The 20,381-nt window shown below is 41.2% G+C and overlaps 1 protein-coding gene across 1 annotated transcript; it reads right to left on the bottom strand.

The window, feature by feature from the left end:
* Positions 1-5,030: 5,030 nt before the first annotated feature.
* Positions 5,031-20,160, bottom strand: LOC144768716 (serine protease 27-like). Its single transcript, XM_078652586.1, has 6 exons — positions 20,046-20,160; positions 16,045-16,143; positions 14,208-14,370; positions 10,347-10,618; positions 8,143-8,315; positions 5,031-6,314 (listed from the first exon to the last, which is right to left on the bottom strand). The coding sequence occupies exons 1-6, from the start codon at positions 20,089-20,091 to the stop codon at positions 5,997-5,999; spliced, it is 1,071 nt and encodes a 356-aa protein (XP_078508712.1). The 5' UTR covers positions 20,092-20,160; the 3' UTR covers positions 5,031-5,996.
* Between the last annotated feature and the right edge of the window lie 221 nt (positions 20,161-20,381).

Here is a 20,381-nt window from a genome sequence, read left to right as displayed (position 1 = left end):
AGCCAACTGAGTGCTGGTGTCATTCAGGGTCCTGGGTTCAAAGCAAGCATATCCAGTCTTCATTCAGGCTCTTCAGACAGCAGTGCAGCCTTTCTTCTGATTCTCTACAGGTACAGGAGAGGTCTGAGGAGGGTACAGGGTTGCCGCATTTATGGCCAAAGCCAGACTGTGGGTTGGAGAAACTCTTGGCCACTCCCTGACCAATAGGGTGAACGTTCCCAGGGGTGACCCTACCAAATCTTGCAGCACTTCCAGTGGGTTTTGCTGTATGCTATCCCATAGTATCCATCTTTCCCTAAAACCAATATGGCAGAAACCCTCTTCCCTGGTCTTAGTTTCCTGTGCCCACTCAGAGATGTGGCTATGGACATGAACAAAGCTTCCCTTGTGGTCACTCCAAACCATTTTCTGGGTAGCTTCTTCTCCCACAAAGACAACTTTCTAAAAGTGTAATTTAAAAAACAGTCACAGTGGGGGCAGGCAGGTAGCCTTGGCAATGATGAGCTGTAAATCACTGCAGCAGAAGGGCCATCAGAGGTAGCCGTTTTTGCGTGCTAACCCAAGACTAATGGCCCTTTCAGTGTTGCTTTGGAGGCCCCTGCTGTTACAGAGGGGAAGGGGGAGGAGGCCATGGGCACTGCAGAGGCCTTGCTGGAGGCACCACACTGGGGACACGGCTGAATGCTAAAGCTGTAATTTTCAATTAGGTACATTCCTGCCGTCCCGGGACACTTTTAAAAAATAAAGAAGTAGGGGAACAGACTGTAATAATTTTCAAAGTAGGGACACGCCGTGCTCTTCCAATCCCACCCACTTCTACCACTGGTCACCATTGATGCAATAAAACTCCGACCCTCTGGAGTGGTTATGATTGGGTTTATTTACTACTTGGAAGAGGAAGAGCAGCGCTTCCACTGCCTCTGCTCACAGCCACCAACTGTCGTTCTTCTGAACTCCCCATCCCCACCATTCCAATTCACTGCTGGCACATGCCACAACCTACATTCTGTTGTGGTGATGTCACACTGACTAACATGGGACAGGTCTTTAAAAATGATTTTCTGCTGACTTGACCTCATCCTCCCAGCTTTTCATGTAAAAAAATATCTTAGACTATTAACAATTTTTTGGTCTCTAGACATCTGCCACGAAGACTAGTTGGATAGAGTGTGTTAGCCAGTCCCTTAAGTGGTCACAATCACATTAGAATGATTTTTGATCTTCAGCATTTTATGTAATCTGTTTCTCTATGAAAGAAACTGTGATAACTGGAGAGCCCAGATTACGCTGGGAGTGTATTGATTCTGACTACGTGTTAAAGAAAATGTTTAGAGGAATTTCCAGGATTTAATGATAATTTGGCAATTCATAAGTCAATTTCTGGGTCTGTAGTTAAACCTCTAACAGTACTTAGGCAGAGACAGTTTCCCATCACATCAGGAAAATGGTTTGATAGAAATAGTAGTGTGGCTTAAAGGAATTGCTACACAGCCCTTCAATGCGTGGTTTGTGATCAAAATGAAGCAATAATGTTTTCAATGTTACTCATGAATTATTTGGTGAGCTTTGTTGTATTAGAATAATATAGGATTGTTTGTGATATTACAATTTTTAATGTCTACTTGAATATTCTTTATGGACTATTTTATGCATTTGTATGAATAGTTAGTAATCAAACTAAACTAATTGTGAATTTAAATTGAATTTTAAATAGGACCACATTTTTTAGTTGCACTAATACATAAATGAACACAGTAGCTCGTTTAAGCTTAAACAGCACTCGCCTTGTGAGCAGAAATAGGAATAAAGAAGTTTTACGGGTTAGGAAAATGGATCTTGTGTGGAAATGTGAATGGAGACACTCAAAGATTACTTTTAATGGTGACTGAGAGTAAAGGGGGATAGGCAAAACAAGGAGAAATGCTTTATTTTTCTTCTTTTTTACTGTTTCCATGTGTGCTGCCTTGTGCAGCACACCTAGAAACAGCAAATTGCCTATGATGTTTATGTGCAGTAAGGCCCCCATTCCTGCACATAAACAATCATTTAAAAAAATGCTTTTTTCAACTCGACATTTAAAGATTGTTTATGTACAGGAAGGGGGGACCTTCTTGCTCATAAACAATCTTCCCCTCAACGCAGGCCCCCTTGCACTATGGTGCAAAGTTGCCTGCGTTGGCACTAGGCAGCTAAAATCAGTGCCAGCACAGAGGGAAACGCAGGGCTGCCCCATATTCTAGTAAATATGGTGCAGCCCTGCGTTTCTAAAGTGACGAAGCGTGTTGTTAGCCTTCTTGGCTTAATGGCCCGCTCCACAACTTTTTTGTGAATATGCTTGCAGTTTTCCCGCTATCACTGTTACACTGCATACTTGCACCACAGGGTTTAAAAAACATTCCACGCCAAATCAAAGTTTTCAGAGTCAAAAGTGAACTGTTTGGTAGTTTAAAATGGAATGTTTGCTTTGGGTGCATGTGGAGATAGAGTTTTACTATGCTAATTTATCAAGAATTCATTCAGCCCATCCATGTCTGATTATCTGGTTTTAGACTTGCATTTTTTTCAGGATCTTTTCTTTTTTGTATTCCTCAGAAGAGGCTTGCAGGGAATCATTGAATTCCACCACTGTCTCCTTATTGCTGCCCTCTTTTGAGAAAGACTTGTGGTACCAATGTAGTGTATATCACTTGGGTCGTCTCCCAAGTGATGGCCAATCATAGTCAACTGAACACTGTACTTTTCAATATTTTCAATACAATGTTCACAGTCGGCAGTATGTCCTCTACTGTGTTTGCATCTCCATATTATTAAATCCCCGCCTTTATTTCAACTAATCTTTATTTTCTCCACGTAGTACAGGATTTAAATTACATTTACTTGCCCGATTACTTTGTGACAGATTCACTCCATCCGCTGTCTAAACCTAATCCGAGGGAAATGCTCTTTCATTAATCTGGTTTTCATGGACTTCAATTACAGTGAATGGTAAGCAATACTAACCTTTATCCTAACCCAAAACTGAATTAATTTACATTTAAGTATTTAATTAAAGTAATAAATTGGCAATTTCTAACTCTAAACCTAACACCAAACATAAATGAAATTAAGACAATATAAACATTTTATTGCACTAAAATAAACACCAATTCTACCCATAATCCTATTTTAGATTACATTTAACTACAAATAATAAGTTAATTATCCTATTACAATACTAGAGCTAACTCTCACCCTATCATTTAGTTCATTTTAAATCAAATTAATTCTTGACTTAAACCTAAATTAAAGTGGACTAAAATAAAATCGAAGAACCTAATTGTAACCCTATTTTTGATCATGGATATATATTTATTAAAACATTTAATTTTAATTTAATTTAACTCACTTATTTTATACCATCTTCAACTACAAATATGGATTTCACTTAAATTTAATTAAGCTATTTAATTCGATTTTGTATTACACTTAAGAGAAATTCAAATATAATTTAAATAAAGCTATTTTTTATTAATAATGTAGTGATTTCCTTAACCCTAACACCAAAGTATAATTCTTTCAGAAATAATTTTCCTTAAAAATGTTGGGAAAGTGATTATGTCACTCAATAAAGGCAGTCAAAGTAAAGAGGATGTCAAAATAATTGCAGGAAAGTCAATAACAGATAAAGAATAGGGGGTGAAGAAAAGGTTGGACACCAAAGTCAATATATTGACATGAGATAAGGTCAGTAGGCAGTAAACCCATAGCCTCCATCTTCATATCCTGATTTCTCAGTCTCTACTGCATCATTTCCATTATTGACAGGGCTGTAAGGATCCCGACACAGTGCAGGAGTAGAAATAAGGGTTTTGGGCAGCACATGAGCCTCTCACGTAATACCGATGGAACTTCATTACTGTTAGTCTGGCATCAACAAAGGCCTTTTGTTTTTTTATAAAGTATACAATATTACATGAAGGGGCTTTAAGGCTTTTCTTTTTGATGAAACAAAATACATATACTATACAAAGTCATATGCAGGGCCTTTATGGCTTTTGTTTTTGATAAACAATGTATATAATAAAATTATTTAAATGCAGGGACTTTAAGTCTGGCCCTTAATGCATCGGTCTGCTGTAGTATCATTCATTTTTTGCTTTCACCCACCACAGCATAAAGCAAGGGGCACAGGGTCAGCCCACGTCAGCCATTGGCTTACAAGAGTGTGAGTGACAACGTTCTGCTCTTGCAGTGTGCACATCTGCGCAATACATACTTCCCCTCTCTGCCAGCTCAAGTTCAGGCGCCAATGCCAGGCCAAGGCCAAGGCCATTGCTTGTTTCTTTTGCTTCCAGCACCGCCAATGTACCAATAAATATGTTTAAAAAGAAGCAAAATTGGTTCAAGGGAACCATTGATTAACTATATTCCACTCTTAGTTGAAGTATCATTTTAAATTATTTTTTTCTGTGTGGCCACCAAAATTATTTAGTGCAAAAGAGTGGTGTTCAATTTAAAATCCTACCTTTGGCATAATTTACGCGTGACTGTTATGTTTCCAATAGAGTGATGGGAAATAAAATCCTTCAATATTTTAAAGTTTGATTTTCATTTTTCTAACCGGATATTTCAATTTATGTTTTGATTTAGCATTTTTAAGTATTAGGATTTCACGTTTTATTACTATATATAATATATACACAACCAGTTAACCATTAAATACATTAAGATCAGCTACTTAAAACAGAGCAAGTCCTGTCCAGTCTCGTTTTTAGGACCGCGGAGAGTTTTTGTATAATTTTATTTTTTATCTCAGCCAGAAATCAATGTTTCTTAATACACTTCATGCAGAATGTATCTTAACTCATCCCTTCCCCCGAAAAATAAAACACTTTGCCAGATGTACTGTAACATGCGTATTGTCATCAAAGTATTTTATTATTAACAGCATATAGTAAATAACATGATGGGTTTATTTCATTCTCAGAAGCACCCTAGAAAAATGTACAAAATAAATATTTTAAATAACATGAACTGACTCAGAGGCCAGACATTACAGACTAATATAGGTTATATTGCATTTTTGCACAGATTTCACAGCAAATATGTTTTGGAAGAGAAGTGAGCAGTGGGCTGTTTTAATGGGGTGTTCATAGAATTTCTATAGATTCTACTCAACGTGTCAAAAAAAGTAGGGTGTTTCAATTCAACGTAAATTTGCAAGAGAAACTAGTTCTAATCTAGAAAGGAGTGTAGGAGTTCTGGTTCCAACTCCTATAACAAGGATATGTCTCCGATCTGAGTGTCTCTACATCCTTTGAGCTGTGACATTCTTTGATGCGCATCACTTCCTGTGACAGCATTTCCTGGTCTGACACCTCACCACTGACGTCCCCAATGCAGGTATGTATCCATTAGCGATTACAGTTCCAGAAGGCAGCTGGGCAAATCCATATGTCCTTTTCTACATGTACTCTACCCACTTCGAATCACATTTGAATCTCTAATCCATAGGAGCCATAAGAGGCCATGTTGGCTCTCTGCCAGCTGTCTGCTATGGAGTCTACCCACAGTAATTTCATACTTGGGAGCAGCTCCTTTTCTCCATATTGTCATCATATTTTTGGATCTTCTTACTGAAGTCTCCTGGGGTAATCTAGTATCTACACTGAGATCCTGCGGTGTGCAAATAATCATAAGAATAAATAATGTAATAATAAATAAATATCACTCTATTTCACATTTCAAATAGTGTCCCACACAATACACACGTAAGAGGAACGTTCTGAAGAGCGCCCCATACTTTATACCACATTCTTCATGTAACATTGGCCTGGAGTCCATCATACATACATGTATGTCTGTTTCGTTTCATTCACAGTGGTAGGGTTCCTTCATTGTGTTATAGCCTGTGAATGTACAATCGGTTTATACTAAGAGGATCGCCCCTTGGTTGCCTCATTTATCAGGCGGGATTGGGCGGAGTTGATGTTGGTTATGGATGATAAGTTGACATTTTAAATGTCACTAAGTTTTCTCAGGAGCATACTGGCTATGGTAACCAGGGTCAGGCTGACGGTGGGGAGGTGGGCATCAGAGCTCACTTTGGCAACTCTTCCAAAATTCTGATGCACCAGGCTAGTGGCTGTGATTTTGAGGTTCAGCGTGGTGCTATTGATCTCCGGCACCATCTGCTTGATCCAGTCGATGTAAGCAGGGATCCTGGTGTATACGCCTGGGCGGTTTGCCAATGCACAGCCATCCCCGAAGCTCGAGATTCCTGCCAGCAGCCAGGTCCCATCCTGTTGGCAGACCAGTGGACCACCAGAGTCCCCCTGAAAAGGATAAAGGAAGTCATGCTACTGCTTCAGAACTTTACGTTTGCAGATATGCCCGCCCCAAGCCCCTCTGTAATTACAACCACAAGGACACTACTCAAATCAACACGTTTCACATCCAAGGCACACATGGAAAGTCTCAGCTGATAAATCTGTTGTTGTCCATGATGTCATAACTGACAAAATAACTGCTGTACAATGAGATGGACTGTTAGGTCCATGATTCAGAGTATGGATTTTGAATTTAGCTTATATGGCATCATCATTTTTACAGTGCCAATGTGTTTTAGGGAGTGGTTAACGTTTTGGTCGGGAGCCTTAGTTTTACAACAACAATTACATTTCTTTATTAGCTTTGCACATAAAATGGAGGATGCCTCCGCAAAGTCCAAATTAATTTGTAATAATTTGAACGTGTTTTCACAGCTGCACTTACTGCCTGTCCACTTTTTCTAACAGTTCTAAATATCAGGTGTGACTACTACTCATTGTAACAATACTCGGTTTACCAATCACAGACTAATGTAAAAAAGAGCTGGCCACGCTGAGACTTGAACCATGACCTGCGTAAGCTGACATATGTTAACAATGCGGTTCAACTCACTGAGAGATTAATGTGAGAAATGTTCATGTCATTTAGTTTTCAATTCAAAGTCACCCAATCCTATGTTCTACTGCTGGGGAACTCTGAGGGCCAAGTGACACTCAACAGACATCAACTGTACCAGCTGTTCTACAGAGAAGGCAAATTACTGACAGTCATGGAAAGCCTCTTGCCACAATGCCCTGCCAGTTGGGCTCTACTCATGTCAGGAGGGCAGACACCACATCCAACAAGCAATTTGTATTTATGTATAGACTTTCAAGAAACCTTCAGTGGTGATGGCTCTGGTAGTCACAGACATAAGAACACCTCCTGTGGGACACATAATTCCAGTCAGGGGGGCTGCTATCAATTTTTCAACAATTCATGCTTCATAAAGGCTATGTTGCATCTAAACCAGCGATCAATAGGTCATATGATGCGAAAATCATAGAAAACCTTTGGACTGCCAAGTACCCCCAATGTACAAGTTTACAAGTGAGTTTCACACAACCTCACTCTTAAACCCACCTATGCACTACTTAAAAAGTACATGTTCTTGGTGTTTTCACATTTAATAGAGCAAGATCTCTTTGTAGAACAACCAAAAACACCCCACTCCTTAAAGCACAAACATTGGAGGATAATAAAAATCAAAAGTGAGAAGAAAAGGTTCTCAAACATATCTACCTATACATCTTCAATTCAGAGGCAGGTGACAGATTTTAAATATCCTATCATATAATCTGAAGTTTTATCACTAAGGTGCTTAAATGTGGCGTTAAAATATGTACATGTACAGTTCCTTTCTATATCTACATTGATAATGTAGTGGCAGTAATACTGTGAAATAAACATTGTTGAATGTCGATATTATTGTAGTCAATATTGTAGAACAACCATAAATCATGGTTTCTGCCACAATGAAGAGGGTAAAGAAGAATGGGGCCAGTAAAGCTGATCGGATACATCATTCTAATGTGTATTAGAGTGTCTTCTCCCATGGAGCTAAAAATTGAAAACAATAGGGTAAAGACTCGTGGTGATTGCTTTTGCCCCATTAAAAGTGTTGAAAACATTTGTTCTAGGCGCTATATATAGTGTAGTGGTTCTTGGAAACTCACTAGCTAGCTTCCCAACTGATTCATCCAAGAAAAATCCCATAAAACCAGTGACACAATACGCAAGTAAATTTGAGTTTTCACTTTTCAACCAGGAAGCTTAGTTATTGATTTAACTCACCTTGCAGCCATCTTTACCCCCTTCCACATATCCGGCACATATCTTATCCTCTTTCACCAGGCTGATGTTTTCATTTAACAAGTCATTCTTGATGTGGTAGAGCTCATCACATGTTTCGGCATCAATGAGGGGCAGCTTGGCCTTCTGCAGGATACCAGGGGAAGGGAGTGCCTCTGCAATGTACAAAATAGGCAAATGTTAGGCTTCTCTCAACAATGCTACTCTTTTATAAGCTTGCATGTCTCACTAACCCCCTTTCCTTTTGTACTAAATGCCCTTCACGCCACACCTTTTTTCTTAATCAGCCATCTTCTAACCGTCCACATTTTCAAGCTTGCCTTTAGTATTCTCCCCCCTTTGCCAGCCCTGCTTTGCATAGTCGTTGATTTCCTTGTTTTAATGATGCTTTGGGTATCTGAATCATGCTAGTAATTCATATTTACTGAATTTGACATGACGTTATTGTGTTTCTGCCTTGATTAGAGAGAAGAGAAACGTTTATCAAAATGCTGCTATTTTGTTTCATCTTTGCTGCTGCCAGGTTTTCCCCAGAATCCCCCCTTTTTGTCTGGAGAAACTTGAAAATTATGCTATTTTTGTCCCAACTAATAGAATCTACGTCGAATTTGAAATGTATGCTCCATATTTTAATTGACATTACTGACATACACCGTTAGCCCACAGAACACTATGCAATCAAATTTGGAGGAAGTTTTGAGGGCTGTTCAGTTTTAAAAAGTGACGGTAAATTTCGGGAATGGCAGCAGTTTTGGTTCAAATGTCAAATAAAAATCTTAATGTACGATGACTACTGTGATCACACGTGAAATTAAGTAATTTATATGGTGTGCATTTATTTACATACAGATTTTTTTTACTATGCCTAATATTAAGGAGTAACCAGTTTCTGAGCAATAATTCTGGCAGTTGAGGAAAATTGTCCTTAAGTGGATTACCAGATTTTTACAGGATCACACAATTTGGTGAGTTGAGGAAACAGGCATAAGAAACCATGGGGCATATTTACAAGAAAATGGTGGTGCGTGGTGTAATGCCAAATTTGGCAAAGCCGCGCTTCGACATTTTCAAAACGAAGGGATGTGTTGTATTTACAAAAATCAGCACACCCCTGAACTTCCTCTAGCGCTGGAGCTATAAATGCTGCCTAGTGCCAGTGCAGGCCCCCTTGCGCCATGTTTCAAGGCTACCTGCGCTGCAGGGGCTATTGTTTATGTGCAGGAAGGGACACCATCCTGCAGATAAACAATCTTTAAAGGCAATTTGCTCTTTCTATGAGCAAAATATGAAATTAATAATTTCTCCGAGCACCCACAGCAACCACCACTGCACGCCCTTAGCTGCAGTGGACTGCTGCAGTATGGAGCATATTTAAAAGCTACGTTAAGTGGCCTAATGCCACCTTGTAAACACAAGGTAGAGTGCAGCACCACCAGAGCGTTAGAAAAAGTGACTCTCCGATGGTGTTAGAGGCTTGTAAATATGCCCGACATCTCCTGGTTTCATGCCTGACAACTATATCACACAACCAAGTGTGCACCAGTTAAGATTTTATTCAGGAGGGACCGCCGCTGGCTCCTATATGTCATAGTTTTTGGTGCCATGACATACATTTCTTTACGATACTGCTAACCTACCCCTTGCGGTAAACAGCATTCACCACAAAGTTTTTACTTGGTCTTATATTTTACACTATTTTTTTACATCGTAAAAACTGTTGGCATGCAAGTCTTTACGACACAAGACAAAACCACCCACAAAACCACCCATTTGAGGGTAATTTAAAAAGGGGGTTTGGGAGGTCACCCATCCCACCCAAACATTATAAAATGTTCAGAGAGCACCAAACCTGTAAACAACAAAGGCAATTAATGTGTAATTTTTTTAACATTAGGTGGCAGGGTAATACTGTGACAGGATTATTCAGAAACAGCAAGCATGGTAAAAGTATGCATGGTAGTGGAATGCGTGGGGAAGGTGTTTCTAATGTGAGTGAATGTAAATGCGTGGTAGTGGTATGCGTTGTAAAATCGGCGATGTAAAGATGTGCGTGGTGAAGTAAGGCGTGGTAATGTCATACACCTCCCTTACTTGCCATGAGAAGCTGCAAAGTAGGGTTCTGCTAAAATACAGGAGATAACAATGGTGCATGCTCTGGAGGGTCTTCCATGGCCAGATCCCCTTACCTTGAGAAGAGATGTACCCCCAGCCGGTGACCCAGCAGAACATCCCAGTGGGGAAGTGGACCGATGAGTCAGGGAGGCAAACTGGCATGATGTAGTCGGTGAAGTTCACAGGGGTCTGCAGCTCCACGAGAGCAAGGTCTCCAGGGGATCTACTCTGGAAATCGTAGTTGGGGTGCTGTCTGATGGTCTTCACCTTCGAGATCACAGCGTGGGGATTGCTGTCGGATAGCTGCAAGGTCCCGAGGACCACCGAGATATGTTCGGGACGCGCCCTGAAAGAGAACAACAGATATGTTAAACACTCTAACCACATTTGTATTTTTTGGCTTCATCAATAATGCTGGGAAACTATTGTGTTTATTTCGACTGTTGCCCTGAAAAAAGGTTTTTTTTGTTGCTTTTCTTTTCTCCTGAACCTCCTTCCTATCTAACATTGTGATGCATAAACTCTGCGTCCTCACCCTGCAACCCCTTCCCTTTGTGGTGTGTAGACCCGGACAGAGTGCTGCAGATGAGTAATTACTATTATGGGTCACATAGTTTCACTGAAATTCATAACCTAATCCAACATAGTGAGGGAAGGAAGCTAAGCTGCAATGCTTTCTCCCACCCACACAAGTGTCTCACAAGGTGTTTCGCAAGGGTGTAAAGTAGGCCCTTGCAGGCCCATGGAGCAGGGTGGCTGGCCCCTTTGGAGTGTCCCAGAGTCGAGGACCCTCGCATGCCTCTGAGGTCGTGTGAATAAGAACATTTATAGCAGCTTCTCACAAAAATGTGCGTCTGCCGATATGCTGTGCTGTACCACTAACTGGACCGAAGGTGTTTGCTTCTGGATCCTAGGGGTTTACTGACGCCAAATATTTCCCATTCATAGATTTAAGGCTTATCATGGTCTATAAATAGATTTATTATGTTTTCCATTCAAAACATTTCATGGCATGATATTTGAATGGGAAATTAGACCATAAAGAACGTGTAACAAGAACATTTAGAGCAGAAACCTTAGAAAGGGGAGGACCTTAAATACTGGTGGCCTGAATTGTGGCAATGATGCTGCACGCTATCTCCTACATTAAAGGGACCATTCTGTGAACGATGTCACAATAGTCCTCAAAATCAAAGCGGACCTCCTCAAGCAAAGGAACATTCACGAATGCTTATCATTGCTGATTGTTAGAAATGTAGGCTTGGGAAAAGCGATTTTTTTCTCTAGAAATGTAGGATTGGGAAAAGCGATTTATTTCTCTATGCTGTATTGCCCCTTTAAAAAAATACTCTCACACCATATTGAAATCACAATGCATTGCTGTTGAATGCACTTTCCACCGCAAAATCAATGCAGACAATGTTAAATTGGTGCAGCACAATTAAATCTCAGTACATAACTTGCTGGGAGTTGTTTTCAAATGGGACCTGCAAAAGGCAAATGTTAAGGCATGATTTTCTGTGTTAACAACAAATCTTTATTTGGATATAAAAATAACATCCTTAAAAGAGACACCAACAACGATGCACAATATAAAAAGAGAGAAACTTAAAAACTAGCAACACATGAGCAGCGACTGGTAAGTACAAGTCAGAGACATTATACAACTCCCCTTTGTATGCAATCCAAATAGTATTAAACTAACTTTAATAGGGAAGAAAGTTGTTGTACCAGTAATTGGCAATAATGGGCTTGTGAACCAAACAACTGTTAGCAAGTAGTTACAAATATTAAAAATAAATACGAATAAAAATAGCAGCAACAGTTCAATAGCAACAGGTTGTAAGAAAATGCAAAGATAAAAAGAGTTTTTAACAGTTTAAAAATCTTGCAATTTGATTTAAGTTGTTGTCGACAGGAGGCGATATACAAGGCGAATGTAGGTTGTGAGGCCTATATTTAAAGCTGTGTTTTCTGGGCTTAGGGCCGCGATAATTGCTTGTCTGCAAGACCGAATTCCCAGCCTGTTCCACTCCGCTTTCAATTTGAGTCTGCGCAGTGACGTAAATGCTGGGCAGAGACAGATCACATGCTCCATTGTTTCAACCGTTCTTCCGCACCCTCTGCACCATAGTACATCAGACATACGGCACCAGCCTGGCAGATCTTTTAGAAATTGCCAGTCACCGAGTCTGATGGCCATAAAACTAAGTTTTAGGTGCAGAGAATACGTACATGACAGATAGGATGCGGGAGCTATACGCCCGTACGAGTTCATAATAGCCCAGGCGTGTCTACGTTTGGCAAGGAGATTTTTATCAGTAATGAGAGAACTCATTCTAACACATTTCTTGACAGTACTTTTAAATACTGACACGCTGGGGTTGAGGTCCCATAGGTCGCCCGCAGAGAGTTCTAGAATGGAATCTTTAAAAAGGCGACCATACGAGCCCCCTGGGTTTTTCTCGATGATATCTAGCCAGACTAGTGACTCCAGTGTGCCTACGTCTGCTTGTCTCAGTTTATGGCAAAAGTTTAAAAACGTGCCAGTGCTAGAGACTTCGTAGTTTAATAAGCCAAGTTCTAGCCTAATCTGAGCAGCTGAGGCACTTTTGGGCAAGCGGAGGACCTTTTTATAGATTTTGGTGACATGTTGGTTTAAAATCTTGTTTAGTTTACCCTTAAAAGTTTCAATGCCGTATGCCAGTGTCGGGCCAATTTTTGCTCTCATTACCTCAAGTAAAGGTGTTAGGCTTGGGCCGGCCAGCTTTTTTGAGAGCTTTGAGAGGGTCACCTGTAGAGTCACAGCTTTAACTGATATCTCCTTACGTTGTTTAACAAGGTTGCCCCTTGAGTCAAGGTTAACCCCTAGGTATTTATATGAGCTTCCTACAGCAATACTCATGTTATTGTACGTCCATCCTTCCCCTCCTTTTCTTTTTTTACCAAAGGTAACCATTTGTGTTTTCTTTAGGTTAACCTCTAGTTGGTTTACAGTGGTGTAGTTGTATAATTTAGCTAAGAGCCTTTGTAACCCCACTCGTGTGAGACTAAAAAGCACTAGATCGTCAGCGTAGAGCAAGTTGCTTATGGGAACTCCACCCATCTTTGGTGGGTGACTGTTGGTTTCTTCTAAGGCTGTCGGCAAATCAGCTATAAACAGATTAAAGAGAAGCGGGGCCAACACACAACCCTGCTTGACACCCCTGGTTGTCATGATTTTCCGGGAGAGATGTGTGCCGGACCCCAGCTTCACCTGAACCCATGTATCTGAGTGTAACTGAATAATTGCCTCCAGGAGTTTTTGTGGGATTCCCCATTTTTTTAACTTTTCCCATAATGCTGCCCTACGGACTCGGTCGAAGGCAGCTTTAAAATCAACGAAACAACAAAAAACCGCCTTGGATGTGGCACTAACTTTGTCGACGATTATGGCCAATGTTAATAAGTTGGTCATGGTCCCGGATTTAGCAGTGAAGCCTGTTTGAGTCATTGGGATCAAGTTGTTCACGTCCACCCATGCTCTCAACTCGTTCAGAAGAATGCCGGCGCATGATTTTCTGTGTTGAAACATCCGTGGCCACAAACAGCTGGAAGCCAAGTAACATTGTGAACAATGGCTGCCACGACTGATGCATTGTACTGCTGCCTGAATTCTATGGATGGTGCTTGAGGGGAGAACATTCTGTCAAATGCAGTGAATGGCATGCGTGTTTACATGACACTTGCATTTTCTTTGGAGTAAAGTTACTCACATATGTGCCTCTTCAGTACAGTAGACAGAGCTATAGGAACATTAATGGGCATTGCAAAGTTCATATATGTAGCTGTTGTTGACTTAGGCACAACAATTTCTGACCATACCACCAATCCCCTTTTTGCCTTCATGAGATTCCAAACGTGATAGGATATGAAGAGGGAGCACGGACACTTACCGTCTGAGGCAGTGAGCAGCGGACAGCACCCATTTATCCGCTATGAGGACACCTCCACAAATATCACGGTCCAACATGCGGATGCTGACTTGCCAGGGCCACTCGCCGCTGCGGGCATCTTGTCCTCCAACGATCCGGCTCTGACCTCTGGATCTGCCGCAGACTACTCGAAGGAAAAAGGAGATTTGTTATTGAGTCTAAATTGACATTTACAGACACATACAAAAAATGTCTCTTCAGCCCACTAATGAGCCAAACGTTTACTTTCTTATTACTATAACAGCATTTTGTACTCATTTGAGTGTGTGCGGTGATCTGTTCTTTAATTTGGGCTGGAAGACATAGGTGGTGGCCACTAGCACTCATTTTTTGAGTAACAAGACTTATTTTTTCATCAGCAAACTTTGAGCCAGAGCTGGAAAGAGAAAAGCAGAAAGAAGGAGGAAGCAAAATATAATAAAACGTTGACGAAGGGAGTAATTAAGAGTGAAATAAAGAGATAGCAAGTCTAGGTTGATGAAAGAAAGAGGCAAGAGGTGGAGTAAATGATAGCGAGCTTTGGCGTGCTCTTAAGAAAAAATGAGGACCCCTGATCTATTTTTAACAAATTAAGCATTGGTGGACATGCTGACCAATGGCAAGAGAAGTTTAATAGTCCCTCATATGTTAGGGAATGCTGTGATGGGGATAGTGAACTGTAGGAAGCAGGAATATCGTGGCCATGAGAGAAAGACGAAAATGTATGTCCTTTTTATGTTAAGAGTAGGTATTTTGAGTAGGTGCTAGCCTCTCCTGTGCAGTAGGCTGTTATATTATGGTAGTTTAAAATCATTTGCTGTTTGATAGTCAGTTTAGCTGAGTAGGAACACTGCAAGGCCTAGAGCCTGGGGAAATCTTATGTTCCCACACACTGAGTGATGTTCAAATGACAGTGCTAAAACGGGGAAAAGGCCTAAGAACTAACAAGCACTGGCAAAGACAACGTGGCTGGCGTGCACTGTGTCAAGAGCTCGACAGAGGGTCAAGTAGTGCTGCCTACAGTAGGACTTTGGTGGCGAGAGCAGTTAATGGAGCTGTGAGCCTCTTGTGTAAAGCCTCTCCCAGGAATTGAGAAGCTGCTGCTGACAAATGTGCTGTTTGTAGCAAGGAACTACTTTACAACAAGACCAAAGCCATAATGTAAAATCAAAGGCACAGTGTGTAACCATCTAAAAAATGATGTGACCATATATTGGACCTATTAATGTTTGCAGCAGAGAGTTTTACAGATCAGAGATGTGATTGTGCGTATGATAAGTAGGAGAAACCGGTCTTGATGAGAATCATGCTACGCTGGGTTGAAACATATCTGCATGACCGCGGCATGCCTTGCTCAGGCTTTATTTTAGATACATATATTTTGATCTGCCATTGCCATATTTAACACAGCACTAGATGCATTAGGCTGGGAGCTAATTTGATCACAATTAGAATGGATGGTAGCAACCATTGACCAAATCAAAGTTCTTAAAGATTGGATAGATGTCAGAGTCTGTCAAATTTTTACCTCATTTACAGGAACCGCTGTGACGGCAGTTTCCGTCAAGGCTTAACTCTAAATTGGTAGGATAGTTACTCTGTCAGGGCGATAGAGTATTTTACTCTGTTGCCAAAAATGAGTGCAATACAAACTCCATAGTCTAAATCGGGCCCTTTGTCTTGTGTTGAGGGAACTTTCAGATCTATCCTGATTGCTCCTGGCCTTCATGTACAAGAAGCACAAAAGGTAAACGCTTACCACCTTCTTTGCCTATGTTGAACTGCTCTCTGTTTATTATAGGTGGGCAGCAGCACTTACCGTTGTTACGGTTCACGTTGTTGAGACTGGAGTCAAAGGTCATGATGTCAGGGATCATGGTGCTGGGCGATGAGCGGAGCGAGTTCGCATGGCTGTTGCCTGCAGAATAATGACAAGAGAAGCAGTTAAAGGTGGGCAGTAGGATCCACTTTATCACATGCGCGTAGACCAACTAAAGATACATCCACATTTCAAGAGAACAGTCCTGTGTCTGAACCACCATGTTTGGTGCCCCGCACTGGTAATAGGTCTCCAACTCACATGTCACCTTTGTCCTTCAACAATGGCCCAGTAATCCCACTTTGTAAAAGAAAATAAAACACCACAGACACAAATGGAGAGGTGTTACTGCGCCTGGTATATCTGGTGTTTTTTTTAAATGAGGACAGCCCCCCCCCCCACCCCGATCATTACATACATTGAGGACTGTTTCCATGATGAAATGTCTGGAAATACAGGTTTACTTGTGAGAACCAGTGCAGACATACCGATTACTCCTCACTACACAGGGGACTATAGGGCATCAACTCTTGTCCCTCAGAGTTCCGGAACTTAATATCACCGAAAACAAACGTCTCCTCAATACCTGGTGCACCGGGTCGTACTGGGTCAGAAAATAGGCCCAGGCACCCAATTAGAATTGTCACCCGTTAGTGAATCAGATGGCTAAACAGTGACCCACATTTTCAAACTGGGGCCGTTTTGAATTTGGGAAGATAAGCTATATATAGGTGTTTTGCAGGTACGGAAGACTGCATGGATGTGTGCTTGCTGCAGGCAATGTTTGTCGTTAAAGGAATACAATCAGCAGTAAGAAGTGGTCCAATAAACCATAAATAAGGCCCACAAACACCTAAAAACTGGCCCACACACTAATCTGACAGACCAGTCCTACCAGATTGCCCTATAATCTAGTCCAAACCTGCTAAAAACTTGTGGGGATTATTGCTTCTTTCTGGTTCGCAAACATTAAAGGAAGGATACAAAAAGTAGAACTGTTGAGTCAAATCTTTCCGGAATTACCTTCAGAATATTATAAAAAGTAACAAGATATAGTTTGTGTTCTGTGCTTGTTACTGGGCATTGCCAGGGCACCTGTAACCAGCTACTTAATAATGAGCGGCAGCTTTCCAAAACACAGGAAGTGCTTACTAATGAATCTGGACCAAAGGTAAGGCACGTGCACAGGATCTACACATGACACTGACAAGAGTGAACCATGAACGTGCAGGCGTCTGGTGAGAGGGAAGAGTGGAGTGAGTCAGGACCGGAAGTAGATGGAATGTACCTGCCGAGGAGGAGTGAGGGCGAATCATCCCGGAAGAATTAAGTAATCTAGGACACAACTCAGGGAATCGAGATGCTGTCACGCGCTCGGTGCTGCAGGCCCACGTGTTACGTAAGTGCGTATCTCCTTACTTGCTGATTTCAAGGAAGATGCGGCGTGCACTGAGTTCTGCTCTCCAGTTACAGCATGCTTTGGCATCTATCCAGCGCGGGAAATATAAAGTGTGTATAGCCTTTTTCAGCTATCAGGATCAAAGCAACCGACAGCTCTTCCCGACATTTATAGCAAAAAAAACGGAGTGCACACCATTGCCAGCTCATTCAACATGGCCTACAATATTTTTGACAGCGCTGCCAGGACGATTATGGACCACCAAAATCCATGGTCGCTCCTGGCAGGCTCGCTCTCTCTCTTTTATGGTTCTTGAGAACAGGATTTCTGCTTAAACCTAAAAGGATCCATTTGGAAACGTACGCCTGGTCATTAAAATGGGCCTTAGCCGCCGCTTCTTTAAATGAAAAAAGAATCACAATCCGATGTCTGACGTCACGGTCGCGAAGGGTGCCTCTGTTTAGATTGTCAGTTAAACCTGCTATAGGTCTCACTACTGTGCTCTTCTGCCTTTCTATAGCCTTTACATTTTCAATTTGTATGCTATACTATATGATATTCTATATGATATATGATATGGTACATCATAAATTATATATATGATATGCTTATACCTTATGATATATGATATGATATATAATATGATATAACTGCTATGAAATGATGCGATATGATATGATATTATATTATACTGCAGTTCTTTTTTTATTAATGCGCCCCTTTTAGGTTTTGTTAAATCAATGCTCGGATGTTGTCGCTTGACAGAAAAATGGGGATTAACTGATCTTTTTTCTCTATTTTTCATTCTTAGTGGTTTTCAAAAACACATTTTCAATAAGAAATCCAATCTTCATGTGTTAAGTCCTAATATGAACACGTGGAGTCTGGTTGCGTGAAATAACATGTTTGAAAGTTGTGGATAACATATCACTGTTCTACATATTCACTGAGGGTTAATGGTGCCTTTAATTTACGCCTTCACAGCTTAAAATTGCCATAAAATGCTGCAACTAAATCAAAATACAAAGAGAAACTCTATAATTTATAGAAAAGTCTGTATCACCACAACAACCCAACACTAGGCAGCAAACTAACCTTATAAATAAATATAGAATCCTTCAAGCTCTAAAAAGTCTAAAAAGTCAACAAAAAAAACTAAATTATTTATATTATACAATTGCCGTACAAACCTAACTAGGCCATACACTAATGACTGTGTAAAATTAGGACATCACAAACATGCCATGAAAGCACTGATGAGAAAACCAAATTCACAGACAGCAGCGTATAGGCCACCATGGAAACTCATTGGCCTCCTTTAGACAGAAGGCTTAGAGTTAGGCAGATGGGATACTTCGTCACAAATGTGTTAGATGTACCGTCTGCCATATTATTTTATTTATTTATTTGCGTAGTTTTATATAGCGCTGGCTAGACCCGGAGGTATCCGAGCGCTTTACATGAGGATCAGAGTGTTACAGATTACATAGTTACATCAATTATAGGTTTCAAGTAAGGATATAGGAGAAAACAAAAACATAAGATGCGGGGGAGGGAAGGAAACAACGGGGCGACAAGGAAAACAATGTCAAATGTCCGGCTAGGTAGGTGTCGGCCGAGGAGGTTAACCAGAGCCAAAACTCCTCTATAGCTGCATAGGACAGCTCCACCGAGCATCGGCCAAGGTTGCTCGGGCTCCGAGGTAAGTACAAACAGTTATGGTATCTGCCCAGGGGGCATCGTCAAAGTTCGATTGACAGGCACTGGTCCTGGTGTTATATGGCCATATTACAAGAGCAGTTTATCCTATGGCACTTGCAATACGGTGGATGGGGTATCTGTCACGTTTTGTCTGAGTATCCCATGTGCCAAACTCTAAATAAAGGCCCGAGTCGCCCTAAGACATATGTTTGCTGTGATCAGTCCAAATTGAATGAGCATAGGAAAGTCTGCTGTCCCTCAAGGTATCTGGTCTGGTCGGTGCAAAAGATCATTTATGTTGGTCACAACCATATACACAGCCTTTTTGGCCACCTTTGCCATATTCCTAGTCAAATGCAACCTTCCCCTGGACAGGGACTCAGAAATCCTTCAAAAATCTCGTTATGAAATGCAACACAGGCTCCTTGCCTTGGAAGCTTCAAGGCGAAAGTCATGGAGAGCTAGCTGCAGGAGCCACCTCATAGGATCACAACATGCAGAACGCGTGCCCGGGTGCTTGCAGGATAATAAGAAAGGTATTACCCTAGCAGTCAGGCTGATTGCCTGCTTTTCCTTTTGAAAGGATTTCAACAGGCACCAACAGGCCTTCCAGGCAGCTCGTAAATGTATCTTCTGATTCTGGGCTGACTCTACAGCTTATAATCTCCCAGGCCAAAGTTCTGGGCTATTTAGGTGGCATAATAATAATGTAGAGATTTTGGCCTTTGTAGGAAATCAAAGTGAACACTCATTCCAAATATTTTCAAAATATACCTACTGTTAAATAATTGGATCACGTTTCCCGAAATTTCTGTCTCTATGCTTGGCTCCAGCAGGCCTTGGATTTTCAAAATTGCGAAAACAATCAATAGGGCTACATTTGTTACAAAAAAAATCTTACCCAGGAAGAGGACGAACAGAGCTGCAAACAATGAGGTTGGTCCCATTTTCTGGATCAGTGTTGGCTTCTGCCTCCTTGTGTCTGGCCTTGCCTGTTCGTCTCTGCACCCAGTGACTGTATGTTTATCTGTGCTGTCGATGTTCTTGTTTGGAACTGCGTGCAGAGTGCTTCTTATATTGTCTGTCCATTGAAGAAGGCAGGGAAAATACCACAGATGTTGCAATCCCAAACTATTCAACGCTATACTTCCTTCTCAAAGGAGACTCTTGAAAAATGTGGTTAAACCGGTTTCAGTTTTTGCTGGATCCCGCGTCCTGTACTAACCGTGCCACGTTG

The sequence above is a fragment of the Lissotriton helveticus genome, chromosome 7, assembly GCF_964261635.1.
Source record: "Lissotriton helveticus chromosome 7, aLisHel1.1, whole genome shotgun sequence".
Taxonomy (NCBI): Eukaryota; Metazoa; Chordata; class Amphibia; order Caudata; family Salamandridae; genus Lissotriton; species Lissotriton helveticus.
This window is presented reverse-complemented; position numbering and strand designations above follow the sequence as displayed.

Excerpts from the sequence above, each read along its gene's own strand:
- LOC144768716 (XM_078652586.1), bottom strand. The coding sequence starts at position 20,091 with ATGGGACCAACCTCATTGTTTGCAGCTCTGTTCGTCCTCTTCCTGG. Across the intron at positions 16,144-20,045 it reads TCTGTTCGTCCTCTTCCTGG|GCAACAGCCATGCGAACTCG; the intron begins GTAAGATTTTTT and ends ATTATTCTGCAG. Across the intron at positions 8,316-10,346 it reads GGGGTACATCTCTTCTCAAG|AGGCACTCCCTTCCCCTGGT; the intron begins GTAAGGGGATCT and ends TGTACATTGCAG.